Source organism: Bison bison, unplaced genomic scaffold (assembly GCF_000754665.1).
Source record: "Bison bison bison isolate TAMUID 2011002044 unplaced genomic scaffold, Bison_UMD1.0 scf7180017864324, whole genome shotgun sequence".
NCBI classification, from domain to species: domain Eukaryota; kingdom Metazoa; phylum Chordata; class Mammalia; order Artiodactyla; family Bovidae; genus Bison; species Bison bison.
Window position 1 is genome coordinate 11,157,402 of NW_011494896.1, and position 17,913 is coordinate 11,175,314.

At 36.5% G+C, this 17,913-nt stretch overlaps 1 protein-coding gene across 2 annotated transcripts in view; it reads left to right on the forward strand.

Annotated features, from left to right (window-relative positions):
* The window catches only part of RSF1 (remodeling and spacing factor 1), a 149,564-nt gene extending 131,972 nt beyond the window's left edge, over positions 1-17,592 (forward strand). For both annotated transcript variants that reach the window (XM_010853238.1, XM_010853239.1), the window contains 5 exons: positions 2,233-2,300; positions 2,927-3,134; positions 4,687-4,907; positions 7,122-7,310; positions 10,043-17,592. In XM_010853238.1, coding sequence (XP_010851540.1) covers positions 2,233-2,300; positions 2,927-3,134; positions 4,687-4,907; positions 7,122-7,310; positions 10,043-10,611 — 1,255 coding nt within the window. In that variant the 3' untranslated portion in view covers positions 10,612-17,592. The remainder of the gene's footprint in view (positions 1-2,232; positions 2,301-2,926; positions 3,135-4,686; positions 4,908-7,121; positions 7,311-10,042) is intronic.
* Positions 17,593-17,913: the final 321 nt, after the last annotated feature.

Sequence of the window (17,913 nt, forward strand, 5' to 3'; positions counted from 1 at the left end):
CAGTCCTGTGGCCACTACTGACTTTTCCAAATTTGCTGACATATTGAGTGCAGCACTTTCACAGCATCATCTTTTAGGATTTGAAATAGCTCAACTGGAATTCCATCACCTCCACTAGCTTTGTTTGTAATGATGCTTCCTAAGGCCCACTTGACTTCGCATTCCAGGATGTCTGGCTCTAGGTGAGTGATCATACCATTGTGGTTATCTGGGTCGTGAAGATCTTTTTGGTTCTGTGTATTCTTGCCACCTCTTCTTAATAGAGGAGTGTATTAATAGAGGAGTTTATTAAGGGATAGAGTTTAGGTGACATTTAAATGAAGAGTAAGGCTCAAAGCAAAAGCAGACTGCATGGTTGACACAGGGTCCTCTTTCCTTGAAAACGATGAAGATAAAAGTAAAGTGTAGGGTGTTGTGTCCAACAGCTTATGCAAACTGAGTCTGAAATGTAAATCAAAACTTTTTATTTGTGTTAAAAGTGACTTAGATCCTCTGGTCGAGGGTGGGAGTTTCTTGCTTATTGATACAATTTCCTTTGTTCAAAGATTCTGATACTCTCTGAATTTAGAAAACACAGTATCTCAATAAGAAGGTAGTAGTGGCTCAAAGAAATAGATTGTTGGTGACACAGTTTTGAGGGCATTAACTGTGGCCCCCTTTGCCTGGCAAAGTAATAAAAATTTTCTACTTCAAAAAAAAAAGAAGAGGAACTGGATTATTATGACATTTTACAGCTGCATCATGTCCTTGGGAAAATTCCCGTTTTTCCATTAACTTTGCATCTGGCTTGATCTGTATCTCTTCTTCTAGCCTCCTGAATAGATGGACAGATTTTTTTTCTTTCTCAGAATTCCTCTTAAGAAAAAGCTCAGTTATATCTACAAGGATGTTTTTCATAGCATTATATGAAAAGATTGGAGGTAAAGTGCTGCATTTAAAAGTATTTTGTAGAAGAAGAGTTCTTAGCCTGAAATTTGTGATTCCTCTGAAATATGTAAAGTTTTATGTTTCTATAAGTATATATATATTTTCCTAGAAAGGAAGTCTGTAGCTGTAATGAATGCCTCAACTCCAGAGGGCAAAGTATTTGCTTATTAGTCTTATGTGTGTTGTTAATCACTGGATAACTTTAATCCAATGCTATCCGGTTTACTGTGGTTATGGGTTCTCTTTCTTGTTGTGTGGTATGGAAATCAGTAGCCATATATCACTGTTGAGCACTTGAAATATGGCTAGTGAGGAACAGCATTTTTTATTTTAATAAATATGGATAGCCACATGAGCCTAGTAATTACTATGCTTAGCCCAGTCTTCATTAAGTTCCCCTATCTTTTTTTAATATAAATTTATTTATTTTAATTGGAGGTTAATTATAGTATTTTCCATACATCAGCATGAATCTGCCACAGGTATACATCACCTCAGTTCTAAAGTGAAAGGAGCTTTGTATGTGAAAAAAATCTCAGGAATCATCTAGTCTTGTATTTTTTTTCTTTAGGTGAAAGAAAAAGCTCTTTTGAGAAAGAGTACATTGACCTAGTTTCAAAATTTTGACTATCTGTATAAGAATTTCAGTAATAATGATAATATAGTATTTAAGAGCAACAATAATATATTCCTCACACTTAGTATTATTTCTGGAATACTAAGTTTGTTCAGTTTACTCTGTCATATGATTTGTATAATTGGGGTAGCAAACTATTACCTGTGGGCCAGTCCAGCTCATTACTGGTTTGTGTATACCACATGGCCTAGGAGTGGCTTTTATATTTATAAATGGTTGAGAAAAGAAAACAGAAGGAGAAAAGTATTTGAAAATCACGTGAAATTCATATCACAGTGTCTAAAAAATAAAGTTTATTGGAACACTAGTTACATTCATTCACTTTTTGTCTGTGGCTGATTTTGCACTACAGTGGCAGAGTTGAGTAGTTACAACAAATACTGTATAGTCTACAAAGCCTAGGATGTTTACTATCTGGCTGTTTAAAAAATACTTGTTGATGTTTGGTATAGATACTCTTTAAAAGTAAAATAACAACAACTTAGATACTGGTTTCTATTGTACCAAAGAAATTGAAGTTAACAGGAGTATGGGATGATCTAATCCAAGTTCCACAGCCCTAAAGTACCAGAGAACAGTTTCATATTCTGGCCTTTTTTATTTTAGAGGCAATTTTTCTAGTCCGTATGTCAGGACAGGCTATAATGTGATTGTTGTATGTATTTTAGATTTGATGAGTTTGACGAAGCAATTGATGAAGCTATAGAAGATGATATCAAAGAGGCTGATGGAGGAGGTACGTGTTTATCATTCTCTTTTCTTCATCTCACTTGGCCAGTACATTAATTAAAATGCCCTGATTAAAGAGCAGTAAGCAAGCATATTTTCTCATTCTCCTCAGTGTGTATCACGATCACTACTGATGTTGACTGTAATTGAAAATAACCCGTGGACATGGGGCCAGTGTGTAGACTCAGCTTACTAATTGTTTTAAAAGTGTGCTGTGCTTAGTTGCTCAGTCATGTCCAATTCTTTGCGAACCCATGGACTGTAGCCCACCAGGTTCCTCTGTCCATAGGATTTCCCAGGCAAGAATACTGGAGTGGGTTGCCACGTCCTTCTCTAAATCTTCCTGACTCAGGAAGCAAACCCGCATCTCCTGCAGTGGCAAGAAAATTCTTTGCCAGTGAGCCACCTGGAAAGCTCCATTTAATACGATAAACAAATGTAAAACTTTCTTGAAAACTCTGTCAGTTAAAGCTGTGAGAAAATTGCATAGCTCTAGGAAGAAAATAAATAAATGAAAAAGCTGCTAAGGACAATCTGTAGATGTTAAAGGGAAACTTTTAATAAACATAGAGTTGTCTTTATCTCTCCCTCCCTCTCTTCCCCTCAACCCTACATCCTTGCCCCTGGACTCAGGAGTTGGCCGAGGAAAAGATATCTCCACCATCACAGGCCACCGTGGAAAAGACATCTCTACTATTTTGGATGAAGAAAGAAAAGAAAATAAACGACCCCAGAGGGCAGCTGCTGCTCGCCGGAAGAAACGCCGGCGACTGAATGATCTGGACAGTGACAGCAACCTGGATGAAGAGGAGAGCGAGGATGAATTCAAGATCAGTGATGGGTGCGTGGTCTGTTGGTAGATCCCATTTCCTAGGTTGAGGCTTGAACAGGGCTTCCAACCAAACTTGGTCCTGATGGGGCTTTTGTTCTGCATGTAGACGGTCTGTTTTCAGGGTACTTAAAACAGATTCAACAGTGCTGATTTTGGCTCTTTCTAGATTAAAACGAAGTTTTATGGGTGTTTGGGGTTACAAGGAGTCAGACACAACTGAGCGGCTGAACGACAATAATTATTTATTTTTTGACCAAGCCATGCACCATGTGGGATCTTAGTTCCGTGACCAAAGATTGAACCCATGCACCTTGCGTTGGTTCCCAGTCAAATGTGAGAAATGGGCAGGTATAAGTAATTAGAAACTATTTTCTGGTGACCTATAGGGGTTTGGGTTGGGGCATGTAATTCTATACTGAATTACAGTATAGAAGCTTTCTTCTGTACTGTCAGGAAGCCTCTCTACAGAGCAGATATATGGAAGGAATGCCACAGAGTTTCTCCTCTCAGATTGTTAGTGGAGGAAACAAACATATAAACTACGGAAAAGTCCTTCTGCATGTTTGCTACTAAAACATAAGGCAGGGTACAGAAGAGGGCCATATCAATCCAGGGAGGTCAAGGAAGGCCTCAAAGTGGAAATAAAGCTCTATCTGAAATGTAAAGAATGAATTGGGCAGATTGATGAATTTGGGATTAGAAGCAGTATAAAGAAAAAAGTATTCTAAGCAAAGAAATCCTGTCCAGGGCAGCCAGGCATAAAATGTCACAGAATATTTAGGAAACTCCTGGTTTGTCAGGATAAAAAGAATTAAGGTAGCATCAGAGATTGCCCTGCTGGAGATGTAGCCAAGGCATAAAAAGGAACCAGATGATGGAGTTTTGTGTTTGTCCTGCATAAGAATGATGGAAACCCACTGAAGAGTTTTAAATACCAGACTAATATGAGGTTTATGTTTCAGAAAGATTCATCCTGGAATTCATTGGTAGGATTTATTGAGGTAAAATGAGCATAGATTAAAGAGATTTTGGGGAATTGCTGTAGTAGTTTTGATGGGATATGAGACCCTGAACTGAGAAAAGATAGCAGGTTTGAGATATCTTTATGAAGTAGACTCAGGAGGAATTAGTCATTGATATGAGAAATGAACAGGGAGAAAGAAATTGGGATAAATTCCAAGTTTCTGCCTTGAATTACTGGATGGGTTGATAGTACCAAATACCAGGCTAGAGAACAGAAGAAAGGAGTAGCCTAGGAAATAATGAGTTCATTTTTGGACATGTTGAATTTGAGGCACATGGGGGACTTCCTAAGAGGCAAAAGCAATTTATGTACAAAAATGAGCATCAATTGATCTTCATAACTCCTTCTTAAAAAAAAAAATGGGTGCAAAACAGCTCTTCATTCTATAAACAGGGAAATTGATCCAATGACCTAGAGATTTCCATTAAACACTGCTTAATAATTTCAGTGGACTTGTTAGAATTTGAACTCAGAACTCCAAAATGGGTTCATGGTTATAAGTGTACCATCATAATTCATCCGGTTTCTCTTGGATAGATCTCAGGATGAATTCGTTGTATCTGATGAGAACCCAGATGAGAGTGAAGAAGACCCACCATCTAATGATGACAGTGACACTGATTTCTGTAGCCGAAGACTAAGGCGACACCCCTCCCGGCCTATGAGGCAAAGCAGGCGTTTGCGGAGAAAGACCCCAAAGAGAAAGTGCTCTGACGATGATGAGGAGGAAGAGTCTGAGGAGAACAGCAGAGACTCTGGTAAAGATAATTCGTATCCACAGCTCACTAAGGAAATTCTTGTAACTTCTGGAATTAAAATCTTTTAAAATAAAATTCTGTTCAGTTGTAATATAAACTGTCTGATGAAACTTTGTGTTCTATTCTTACAACTCACCACTGATTAAATCTTTCACATAAAGCAGGTCTGAGAAGACAGATAAGGACGGATGTGTTAACTTCATGCCAAACTCGTTTACAGTCGTGATGAATCCTTTTGGTGCCGTGTGTTTCCATGCCTAGACTTCACCTCCAGAGTGTTTCTTGGGAATTATTTTTATTTTATTTTATTTTTTTTGGGAATCGTTTTTAATAATCTGAGAACGTTTTTCCTCAGATGTCTAGCTGTTAGAGAAAGATCACTAATTATCTCTAACATTTAGATCATAATCAGTAATTTATTAGTTTGTATAAGTTATCAGTGTTATTTATATCTATGTTATTTATATCTATGCACATCCCTATTAATTAAAGAGAGGCACGGCAGCTAAAACGACAGATAAGATGCTCCATGGGATTGGCAGATAGGTAGCTGTCGTCTTACTTAGGAAATGCTACAGACAGGAGTATTATATCCCAACTCGGGCCAGGTTGTGGAGTTTTTTGTTTTGTTTATCTTTTTTTCTAAACCTTTTGAGTAAGTGGAGACATCAGGCCCCTTTATCAGTGATTATTTGCTGAAAACAAGAACATTTTCTTATATAACCATAGTATAATATCAAAGTAGGGAATTTTTATATTGATAAAATACCATTAACTTATCAATAGTACACATTCAGATATCATCAGGTGCCCCAATATTGTCCTTTATGTAAACGTTTTTTTCCTGGTTGAGGGTCCAGTTCAGGATTACGTTATGCATTTATTCATGTCTCCTTGGTCTTCTTTTATCTGTAATATTCCTGAAATGTTGTCTTTGTTGACCACAACATTTTTTAAGAATACACACTAGTTATTTTGTAAAATATAACTCATTTGGTTTTATGTTTCCTTGTGATTAGATTCTCGTTATACATTTTTGGCCAGAATATCACATAATTAATGTATGCCCTCCAAGTCTTTGTTATTTTCCCTTTGTAATTAATAAGTAATCCATACAAGATATTTTGAGGCTGTAAATACCTTGTTCTTATCAGATGTTGTATCCACTAGTTTTAGCATTTGTTGATGATTTTCTAACTCCTTCCTTCCTATTTATTACTTGCTATTCTATAAGAAAGAGCTTTCTGTTCTGCCCTGTATATTTATTTCTTTGGTATCAGTATGGATTTAATGGATTCTTATTTTGGTCTTATTACCATCACTATTTTGACTCAGTTTGTCCTAGATTTGGCCTCTGGGGACCCCTTTAAACTGTTGGCTAGCAGTTTTTAAGTATTTGAAATCCATTAGAGAACAAAGCTAGATGTGATGATTCAGTGAAATGTGTTAGCTTTCCTGAAAACTACTCTGACATAATGCCATATCCTGATTTTGGTGTATTGATCAGAGATGACGTGACAAGAAGAGTGCTATTTAGCAGTGCTTTGAGAGTTAAAGTAGCTCTGTGAGTTGTGTTCAGCAGATTTTAATTCTGCATGGGTAAAATCCAAACGTATAACCCCAGTTCTGTACTTGAAAGAGGCTCATCAGTTTTCTGTGGTTAGAAAGTTTAACCTCTGCAGTGCATTGTAATGCTATGAATGTAGCCATACAGCTGTATTCATAGGAACAGCAGGTTATCATGAGGCAGAACAGTAACCATCCACCAAGAAGAACAGTTGTGGCAGCCATGCAGCTGACTGGGTAGCTCTAGGTTGTATGAGATAAGGTTTATGAAAAACTTTTTTTTGGCTGTGCCACGGGATCTTAGTTCCCCCACCAAAGATTGAACCCAGGCCCTTGGCAGTGAGAGCACAGAGCCACTGGACTGCCAAGGGAATTCCCAATAAAACATTTTTTAACCTTGAGGTTGACTGCTAGTAGGATACATTTGTGAGCTTCGGCATTAAAACTCCCCTGAGATGTACTCATATTATTAAGAAGAAAATTATAGAGATTTATAAAAGTTACTGTTCATTTAAAAGTTATGACTGAACTCTGTGTAATAGCTTTATATTTTTAAAAGCTAAACTAACATTTCTGTTTGGTGGAATTGAAAATTAAAATTTGTACTTCTTTTTCCTTTTTACCCACCCCCCTTTTTTTTTTAAACAGAAAGTGACTTTAGTGATGACTTTAGCGATGATTTTGTAGAAACTCGGCGAAGAAGGTCTAGAAGGAACCAGAAGAGACAAATTAACTACAAGGAAGATTCAGAAAGTGATGGCTCCCAGAAGAGTTTACGACGTGGTAAAGAAATCAGACGGGTTCACAAGCGTAGGCTCTCTAGCTCAGATAGTGAAGGTAAGGAATAGCTCTCCAGTTTACGGACATTTGGGCAAGGCAGTAGTACAAATTATAAAGTGAACTCACGATTATGATTCTGTACCATTTCTTAGAAATTTAATAGAGCCCATAGTATCTTTGAGATAAAACCCATTATTTTATGCCTGGTTAGCTTGTAGTTTAAATAACTGATGCTTGATAAGATAATAATTTTTAAGTTGTTAATTGTAATAATTAAATTCTTCATTGAAACTAGAAGAGTTTCAGAAAATTGTGATCTGTTAACAAGATTTCTTTTGCTTGTTGATAATTTATGGCTTTCATTTTGAAATAACCTCCTGTGCCCTGAATAGCTGAACAGTTGCAAGTCAAGAGTGCCTACTGTCTCTCTTCACTTTGACAGTGACCTTTAGTCAGTAAACTTTTATTTCTTAATAGCTTTAGCTGTGCACAATACCAGAATTACAAGTTCTAAAATATGAATTTGTGATGTCCATTTAGTCTTTGTAGTTTATTCTAGAGTTCTTCTCATTTTAAATGATTCTAACCTTCACCTTCCCCTATTTCTTTTTTATATATTTAATTCTCCATTGTTTATGATCTGTATTGAAGATTGTTTGCTTTCATAGATCCTTGTCAATTAAGTTTGAGCCCAGGCCAGGACAGTAAGGGAAAAAAATGTTTGGGTATGGGGGACTAAAGAAGGGAGGTAAACATCTGGGTGAATGTGTATCTCTTCTTGTGTCATTAAAGAGAAATATAAATTCATTAATTCAGCTATTAAAAACAAATACTTAATGAACTATCACTGTCCTAGGCACTGGGAATAGAACAGTGAAAAGAATAACCAAAATATAGCTTCCTCATGTAACTCTTATTTTTGTTGGGGGAAGAGAGACAATAAATAACCATGACAAATAAATAGATATATTAGGTGTAGATAAGTGCTGTGGAGAAAAGTAGAAAGGGAAGGTTGGGGGAGTAGTTGGAATTTCAGACAGAGTACCAAGGGAATGCCTCCCTCAGAAGTCAGCATTTGAGTACAGACCTAAAAAAAAGAGTTGATTCCCACCTGTGGTGAGTGGGGACTATTACCCAAAGGTGGGGTCTGGGTGCTCACCACACAAAAGCCAATAAATAGGCCAGATTGGTGGAAAGGAAAGTTTGCTTTATTTTAGATGCCAGGCACTGGTGAGAGGTGGAAGGAGTTGGTGAAGGATGGGAAGGGTGGACATCTGTTCAAAGGCTGACTCCCCTCCTGACAAGCAGGGCATGAAAGATTTTATAGGCTGAGGGAAGGGGCTGCATGCAGAAGCAGCACAGTCAACTCAAATTGGTCATCAGTCGTCTGACCAGCATCCTCTTGGTTGTTTTAGGTACGGTTAATCTTTAGTTCTAGGGTTGGTTTATTCCTGTTTCTTTGAAGTCATTCTTGGGATTGTAGCAGCTCATGTCACAACTAGTCTGGTCATCATGTAGTTAACTTCTTCACCTGGGGTTTCAGTATCTGTAAGACAGCTCACAGGATGAGGCTCAGAATGTTATCTGTAGCCCTTGAGAAGTAACTAAAGGTCATTGACTATGCTTAATGACTACTTTATTATTATTTGATCTCCTTTGGCTGTTTTTCTTTGTTTCTGCATTTTCTCATTTCTCTGATAAAACTTATTCTTTGACTAAAGTTTTCCACAGAATTTAGTCTGTGGAAACGCAAGCAGAAGACAAGGGGGGCAAGGACCATAGAGTCTTGCTCCATTTAGTACCATATTGGATAGTTAGATAATGCAGTAGGCCATTGTATAGACTTTGGACTTTATTATTGTGAAATGAGAAATAATTGGAGGATTTTGCACAAAGGAGTGATATTATCTGACTTACATTTTAATATGGCATCTATGTTATGAGTAAATTAAAGGGTATAGGAGGGAATCTAGGAGTCTAGTTCGGGGGGGTCATTAAAATAGGCCAGGTGAGAGATGATGGTGGGTGAGACTAGAGCAGTAGCAGTAAAGGGGTGAAAAGCAGTGAAATTATGAATATATTTGAATATAGCCCACAGAATTTACTGTTGGATTAGATGGGAAAAAGAAAGGAATCAAGGATGGCTGAGTGATTAGAAGAATCGAGTTGCCAATAACTAAGATGGTAGAGACCAGAATTGTGCAAGGTTGAGGAGGAAGTGTTGGAGCTTGGTTCTGCCTGTTTAGAAATCTAAGCATAGATGTTGAATAGGCAGTTTGATACATGAGCCTGGAATTTAGGGATTGGTTGCCTAAAACAAATGTGAGAGTCACCATCAAATGGGTGGTATGCAAAGCCATGAGACCAGGTGAGATCAAGTATAGATAAAAAGAAAACGTTTAAGGGCTACCAAGGACATTTAATAACATGGAAAGAGAATGCAGTACTTCAGATGCAGTGCTTAGTTTTAATTTTTTCTTTTCGGTATGTTTACACAATTCTCTAATTTGAGGGTTAGTGGGAAGGAGTTTCTTAGTTTGTGACCAACCTGTCTTTATTTAATTAAGGATTTTGCCCTTTCCTAAAACCATAAAGTATACTGTGAATCATATTGGGCATTGCTGTGAGAATGAGAAGAGAGAGAAATGAGGCCAGTTATTGAAGGGAAATATTTATGTAGAAGCAAGTCTGAAAGTAGGACATGGGATGAACATGGGAGGAAGAAGAGGATTCCTTATATCTATTAATGGTTAACTGTGCCAATGGCTTAAATGTGCTGTTTATTCTAGAGAGCTATATGTCCAAGAACTCTGAAGATGATGAGCTAGCTAAAGAATCAAAGCGGTCAGTTCGAAAACGGGGTCGAAGCACAGATGAGTATTCCGAAGCAGATGAGGAGGAAGAAGAAGGTAAACCATCCCGAAAACGGCTACACCGGATCGAGACAGATGAAGAGGAGAGTTGTGACAATGCTCATGGAGATGCAGATCAACCTGCCCATGACCGCCAGCCCAGGGTCCTGCCCTCAGAACAAGACAGCACCAAAAAGCCCTATCGGATAGACAGTGACGAGGAAGAGGACTTTGAAAATGTAGGCAAGGTGGGGAGCCCATTGGACTATAGCTTAGTGGACCTACCTTCCACCAATGGACAGAGTCCTGGCAAAGCCATTGAAAACTTGATTGGCAAGCCAGCTGAGAAGCCTCAGACCCCCAAGGACAGCAGCACAGCCAGTGCAAGCCTGGCCCCCAATGGGACAAGTGGTGGGCAGGAGGCAGGGGCCCCAGAAGAGGACGAAGATGAGCTTTTAAGAGTGACTGACCTTGTTGATTATGTCTGTAACAGTGAACAGTTATAAGACTTTTTTCCATTTTTGTGCTAATTTATTCCACGGTAGCTCTCACACCAGCGGGCCAGTTATTAAAAGCTGTTTTATTTTTCCTAGAAAACTCCACTACAGAATGACTTTTTAGAAGAAAAATTTCAACAGACCCTGAAGTCTTTCTGTGAAGTGACCAGTTTTGAACTTTGAAGATAAATAATTGCTGTAAATTCCTTTTGATTTTCTTTTTCCAAGTTCATGGTCCTTGGTAATTTCAGTCATGGGGAAAAAAAAATCTTATTATAACAACAAAGATTTGTATATTTTTGACTTTATATTTCCTGAGCTCTCCTGACTTTGTGAAAAGGGTGGATAAGAATGCATTCCAAATCTGTGAGGGCCCAAAACAGAATTAGGGGTGGGAGAAAGCACTTGTGCTTTTAGCTTTTTTCATATTAAATATATATTATATTTAAACATTCATGGCATAGATGATGATTAACAGACTGTTTAAAAGTTCAAGTCCGTATTGTTGCAATTTAAGAATTGTAGATAACATCATACATAAGTCATTTTAGTAACAGCATTCATGAAATCAACTTGTTTACTATTGGAGATAACCACACTTAAAAAAGAAGAGACCGATAAAAAAATACCATCATAAAAAACTGTAACCTAAGTTTCTGTTATAGCGGAGTTTCTTGTTTTAAAAAAAAAATCATCTGAAAAGCATTTGTATAGTAAAATGTATAATGAAGCTTTGACAACCAGGTTGTGCTAATAGCAAATTTTTTTAAACAGCTTTATGCAGTGGTGATGACGTGGCCTTTAATATGCCATCATGGAGAGTTATTAGTGAAATGAGTGTGGTCTTTCTTAAGGCCTGAATGGACTGTAAACTTTGCAGATAATGTAACTTGTTTTCTGGCCACTTAATATTTAAATATCTGAATTATCATTTTCAAAGAAATACACCTATACATAACATACATGAAGATATGGATGCTAAGCTGACTGCAGTATTTTAGCACATTTGAAGAAGGGGAAAGGATTTTCAGGTGAATTTTAACTGGTCTATTCTTGCCCTTAGTATCTACTTCAAATTGAAGTCTACAAACAAAGCAGTTCCTTTGGGAGGTTTTTAGTTTGAATTTTAGCATGTGTGTGTGTGTGCACGCGCGTGCGCGTGTGTGTGTGTATGTGTGTGTGTTAGAATTTCCTATCTGCCTGGATATATTAGCAGGGTTTGAATGTAGTTTTGGCCATTGGCCATTAGACTTCTATTAAAATTCATTAATAGTCACATGACCAACATAGAGTTGATTGAAAACCACCAATATACTTAATAGATATATCCATTTCAAACATCTCAACATTTTAAAGAAAGATAAGCCCTTTGTTTCAAGAAAATAGGGGTTTGTAACTAACTAAATATCTAACATGTAATTGACACTAAAATATGAACTTTGTCTTAGTTTCTGTTTCAGCTGTAAAATTTCAGGCAGAGCCATAAATAACGTTGTACAGAGTGTAGCACTTGTGATTAAACCTTGCCTGTCAAATTCTGAAACCTTCAGCTATTACTTCTGTGAATACTTTTGCCCTGGGATTGGGTTTTCTGTTTCAGTGTTGTGTCTGTTGCCGGCAATGGACACACCATATCTGCTGCTGGCCCAAGGAACTTCATGAATTTTTCTTCCCAAATTAAGCATTCTATGTGCTAGTCAGTGAATAATAAAGCACTTCTCTTTTTTATTATTAAAAAGCTGGCATTAGACTTGCATTATAAATACCTCTAGAAACTTCATACTCTTTCTTTTCCTCCCTTCACAGGTGTTGCCCTTAAATCTTATCTTTTGGCCTTGAAAGTTTATAGCTGTTGTTTTTCACTTGTTGGTTCCTGTTTGTTTGTTTTGTTTCACGTTAGTTCTGTAGTACCTGCCCATTAATATTTTTGCTTTGATTCTAGCAGTGTATATGTATCTGTATAAAAAATAAAATAATGAAAGCAGCCTAAAAATAGGATGCACCAGTAGCATGTGGTTCCAAGCAAGTTGTGATTTTTATTTTGAGACAATATTCCACCAGAAGGGAGTGAAGGACTTATATTCCCAGACAGTAAGCAGGGCTATGTAAGGAGCCACATTCACTTACCAGGCCTGCTTTCTGGCTAGGTTTGTCCCATTTATTTGAGAGTCAGTTAAGAATGTGAGCCTTTTAACTACATAAAACAGGAGGCAATAGAAGGATTCCTATTAATGCATGGTAAGTGGTTAGAACGTGCAGGTGGCCTATCCTGCCCCCCGTCTTCTGCTACCATTTTAGTCCTGCAACGGGGTAAAGCCACTACGGTGTAGAAAATCCCTCTCTCTACCTCCGGACACACGAGCTTCTGCTTCAACCTATTCTCTTCAGTTAAGCAAACGACAAGAAGTATTAAATGGGTAGATTATTTATTTTACAGGATGCCTAATGTGAAATAAGTTCTTTTTACCCTTCTGCCATAGAGAGCAAAAGGTTGATTTTTATCTTCGTAAAGACTGAGTATTCCATTTAGCAAATGTCTCACTGACATGGGTTATGATGCCACTTTTGCTGCCTGTTATTTACCAAACTTGAATTAAGTGTTTGTGAACTCAATAGTGAGTGTTTCCTTTTGAATTTCCTTTACATTCTGATTAAACCAGTTAACTTTGCTTCATCTACAAAGAGTACAATCCAAGTACCTGATAGTCACAAATTATCATGCAGATAGGTTAATTATGGCTGATGAAATGTTGAACAGTTCACAAACAATTCTGCTGCTTGGTGTTTAGATTCAGTCCCTCAAAGAGTCTTGTGTTTGCTGAAATACCAACTCTGAACATGTTTTGAAGAAGTTAAAAAAAAAAACAATATAGGAAAAAGAGAATGTTCTATATCCAAAGACATAATTCAGTCATTAGGAACGGTCCTAATTCAGACATTAGGACTGCTGTACAGGAAAGCAGCAATTCATCTAGAGTTTAGAACATCTTGGATTCTTGTAGTTAGAGTACTGACCATGGATCTAGGCTCTCAGTAGCTACTGTGTAATAATAGAACCCTTTAATACTCTAAAACCCCTTTTTGGGAGTATAAATCAGACTCCCAATATCAAACTCCACTATAGCAAATGTATTAAGGAGAGATGTAGTTTAGTACTCACAATATTTAGTTTGGTTTCTGTAAAGGTTTGAAAACTAGCCAAATTTTCACAAAGCAGAAACTTTGAATTAAAATTTATGAAAACTCAGACTGAAAATAATACGTTTTTTTGTAGACATGTGCTGATGAAATAGTGTTTCGTGTAAACATTTTCTATTGTTGGCACAGTACTAGAGAATGATGGCAGAGATATTTTCAAGAATATACCTGATTTATTAAGGATGGATTTCCTTGGCACATCTTTTTCCAGTTGGTCAAAGGCTACAGATTCCAAGAATAAAAAGGAGTTTCATTTAGAATAAATTCATGTGTGATTTTTTTCAAAATGACCTACCAAAGAATCAAGGACTTCAAATGCAAAAGAAGTTGTTGGTAAAAAGATTTTTAAACAAATTAACAGGACATTACAAACTCCAGTTTTTACTTTTCGATTGATGGAACCCATCCCATGATACACAAAGAACATATATAAAGAAAAATGTAGGCCTGCTTAGAGTTTAAAAAGAGGGGAAATGTTAGCTATTTTTAAGTGGGGTTGATGGAATTTTCTCCGTCACAAAGAGTTCCTTTTTAGCCTATGTTTGTGGGGATACCAGGTGTTAGCCATTCTCTAGTCCTACCGTATAATTGATTGAATCTACAGGTTTAATATTCAGAAAAAGTTGTGAACTCTGCCCTTCACCAACAGTGAACAAGGTCCCTGATTCATGGCATTGCCTCACAGATACAGGACAAGTATTCAAAAATCCAGATCTTTTAAAAATGGAATGAACATATATATGTATGTATATATATATATAAATTAATATGTATATACATATCTTAGATGTTAGAAGAAATAAAAACGCTTTGAAGTTATTTGACACAAGAAAAAAGACATAATTGTAACTGATGTGAGATTATGAACATAATTTAATTACAGAAAACCTAGAGAAAAATAGTGAAGTTCCTCTTCTTGGTTTAACATCCTGGTTCTCCCAAGAAGCAAGAATGCCAAGACTGCATACCTTCTGTATCTACTTAGTCCTCTGTTTAATATCTGTTATTAAACCTCCTTAGAATAAAATCCATTCCTATTTTATCCACCATTCCCAGTGTGTACCTATAATCCTACCTTGGAAGTGGCAAGCTAACTGCTGATTTACTTCATTGTTTTATACCAATCCTGAAAGACAAGAACTTTTATTATCAATGTATTTAAACTGAGTTGTTATATGTATAATTAATAATTTGTCTTCAAAATATTTCAAATTATCATTAACACTTTTTTGAGTGCCAAGAATTGCTAAGTAACTATGTAACATATATGAAGATAGTCATCCCCCAGCAATCAAGCAGTCATTGTAAGCCAAAATGTAGTGTACTTGGTATGTAACTACTCCAGACAGTACACTCAACACTTAAAAATTCATGTAAACCCTCTCAGAAATTGATTAGAATACGATTTCCATTAGTGAATTTTTTTCATTTTGCTCTCGTCAATTTTTTTTTTCATTTTATATTTATACCATTTCACTCTGGGAAATACTGAAAACCCAATTCTGGCATATTGTAGTGATTTCAGTTAGTAAAGGTTTTTATTTTAATAACTAAGATGTCTATCCTATGCATAAGTTATATCAGAGGGCATAACAATTATTAGACAAATAAAAATTAATTAATCTCCTTAGACATTGTGAATGAGGAAAAAAAAGAACATTTTTAAAGGAACTACATTTGTTTTTTGTTTTTTTTTTGCCAAACCGGTACAAGCTAGAAAATGCACTAAGGACTGAGTGACCTGCCTTGTTCATTTTGCCACTGGATGATGTAAGTTAAGAATGGAATTGTTAGCCCTAACTATATATTTTCTTGACTTTCATCAGTTTCTAAAGAAATCTAATTTAAGTGTTTGGGGTTTTGTTTGACGTGTATTTATTGAGTTCTGGTCTTAGACCAGGAGCTATCTGCATGTCACGTTTATTGGATGGCCAAGAACACAGTTATTGGGAGACTTAATGGCTCAAAACCTTCTGAATCATTTAACTTATTTTGTATGTTGCAAAAGAAAAAAAAAGTTTATTTTGCTTGAGAGTCACATTTTTATAACTGTACAGCTTTTAAGGGATGGGAGGTGGAAAATACCCTAAAATAGGATGTAGATTTTTACAATTGTGTTTATGCTAGAACATCTACAGGTGCATTATGTAATTAAACCTAAAATTGTTTAAAATTTTGTGCCATGGTCTTTTTCATTCTGCCCTTTAGCAGAGTTGGTGCATGTCAATACTGCTATATGGACAAGCCTGGAAATTAGGCTAATAACCTGTCTCCAAAGCTTTAAGATCATTGCATGAAAATTACACACACACACCATACTTAGACATCCATACATAGATTTAGTTTATTTTAGTGTAAATGGATTTTCAATTTTAGAACAGCTGTTATAGCTCAAATTTGGCAGTTAATGATATTTTCTTAAAGAGTGTGATTTTCGTGATGCTTAACTATGGTTTTCTCAGTGTTGATCTGGTGTTGTGTTCTATTATGAAAGTAATGTCTTGATTATGGTATCTGAATTGTAGCTTGCCCAAACCTGCTGGGGTTTTTTATACACCTTGAAAGGGTGTACCCTGTGTTGGGATGGGGGGATTGGGAGTGGAACACAGCTTTGTTTTCAATCTGTAAAAGAAGTAAAAACTAGAATTGTTCGATTTGGTTCTTGTAGACTCAATTCAGTAGACTTAATTCCACAGGAATAGTTGTCTGCTGGAGGCATGGCAGGAAGGGATATCAGATTCAAATTCAAATTCCCTTCTTTTTTGATAAATACTTTGAAATCTTATAGAGCTGCTAAGTATAGCAGTCTTTTACATGGCACATTTTTGATAAGTTATATTGACACCTCTGTTTAAACACCAGTGCTTTTTGCCATCTGATAATGTACCATTCTGATTTCTCACTTTTGTAGCACAAGTGTATTCTTGTAAAGAATTAAATTCATAACTTCTACCTAAGTTACCTTTATCTATTTCCAGTTACTGTGGGATGTCAGTTTCTTTGCTATCCTTGTCTATTCAGAAATGAAGCTTGGGAATCATGAATTTCCAGGCAAAGAATATAAATCCCAGATAAGAATTTGTAGATGGTATATGTTAGATTCCCATTTTAAACTAATAGCTAGGATCCAGGGAGTGTTTGATCAAAATGCCTCTTGGGTTTTCAGACATGCTTATATGAAATGCTTTATTTTCCTATGCATAAAAAATATTCCTAGATACGTTCTCAGAATGCTTTATTTTGTTTCTAGGAGATGAGCGCTAAAGCAGACTCCAAGATTAACATAAAACTCTTGAGGTAATAAGGAATGTGGTATTAGCTAAACAGAAGCTGGCATGCTCTCTGCCACATAAGACATACTGCATGTGTAAGGGGGGGAAAAACGTGAAAACTGGAAGTGTGATTCCAATAACGCACAAAGTAAATTTTGTGCATAGAAAATACGGGAATTCCTGGTAGCTTAAAGCTTCAGGGGTTAACTGCAGTGTATGAACACCTAGTGTGTTAGAATTGCAGTGCATAGTTGTTTGAATACAATATTCCTTGTAAGTGACAACCAAAATATGTTGTGGCTCGTGCCAATATTTTTGTTAATGAAATGTTCAATGTCTCACTACAGTCTGATCAGAACTCTTGGTGTTATAAAATAGGCCTAAAAGCTATTTTATGGCTACTGGCCTAATTGTGTAACTTTTTTCTTTCAAAATGTTTTATTATAATACTTCTGTCATTTCTTTCACTTAATATATGTCAATTGTCATAATAAAAAATTAAATAATTTGATGTATTTAGCATGATGTGTTTGCAAATTTAGTTTATTTTAAACTTTGTAGCACATAGAAAGCTAAGAATTTTCTGTAACTGTTGATGAAGGTTGAAAGTTTTTATCACCCCAGAATAGATTAACTGTTCTCTTACTATCTAGAAAGTAAGTTTGCAAGTGCATCCATTTTCACCAAACAATTGTTATAGCTGTTTGCCAAGGATGTGAATTGGAGAAGGAAATGGCAACCCACTCCAGTGTTCTTGCCTGGAGAATCCCAGGGACGGTGGAGCCTGGTGGGCTGCCGTCTATGGGGTCACACAGAGTCGGACACAACTGAAGTGACTTAG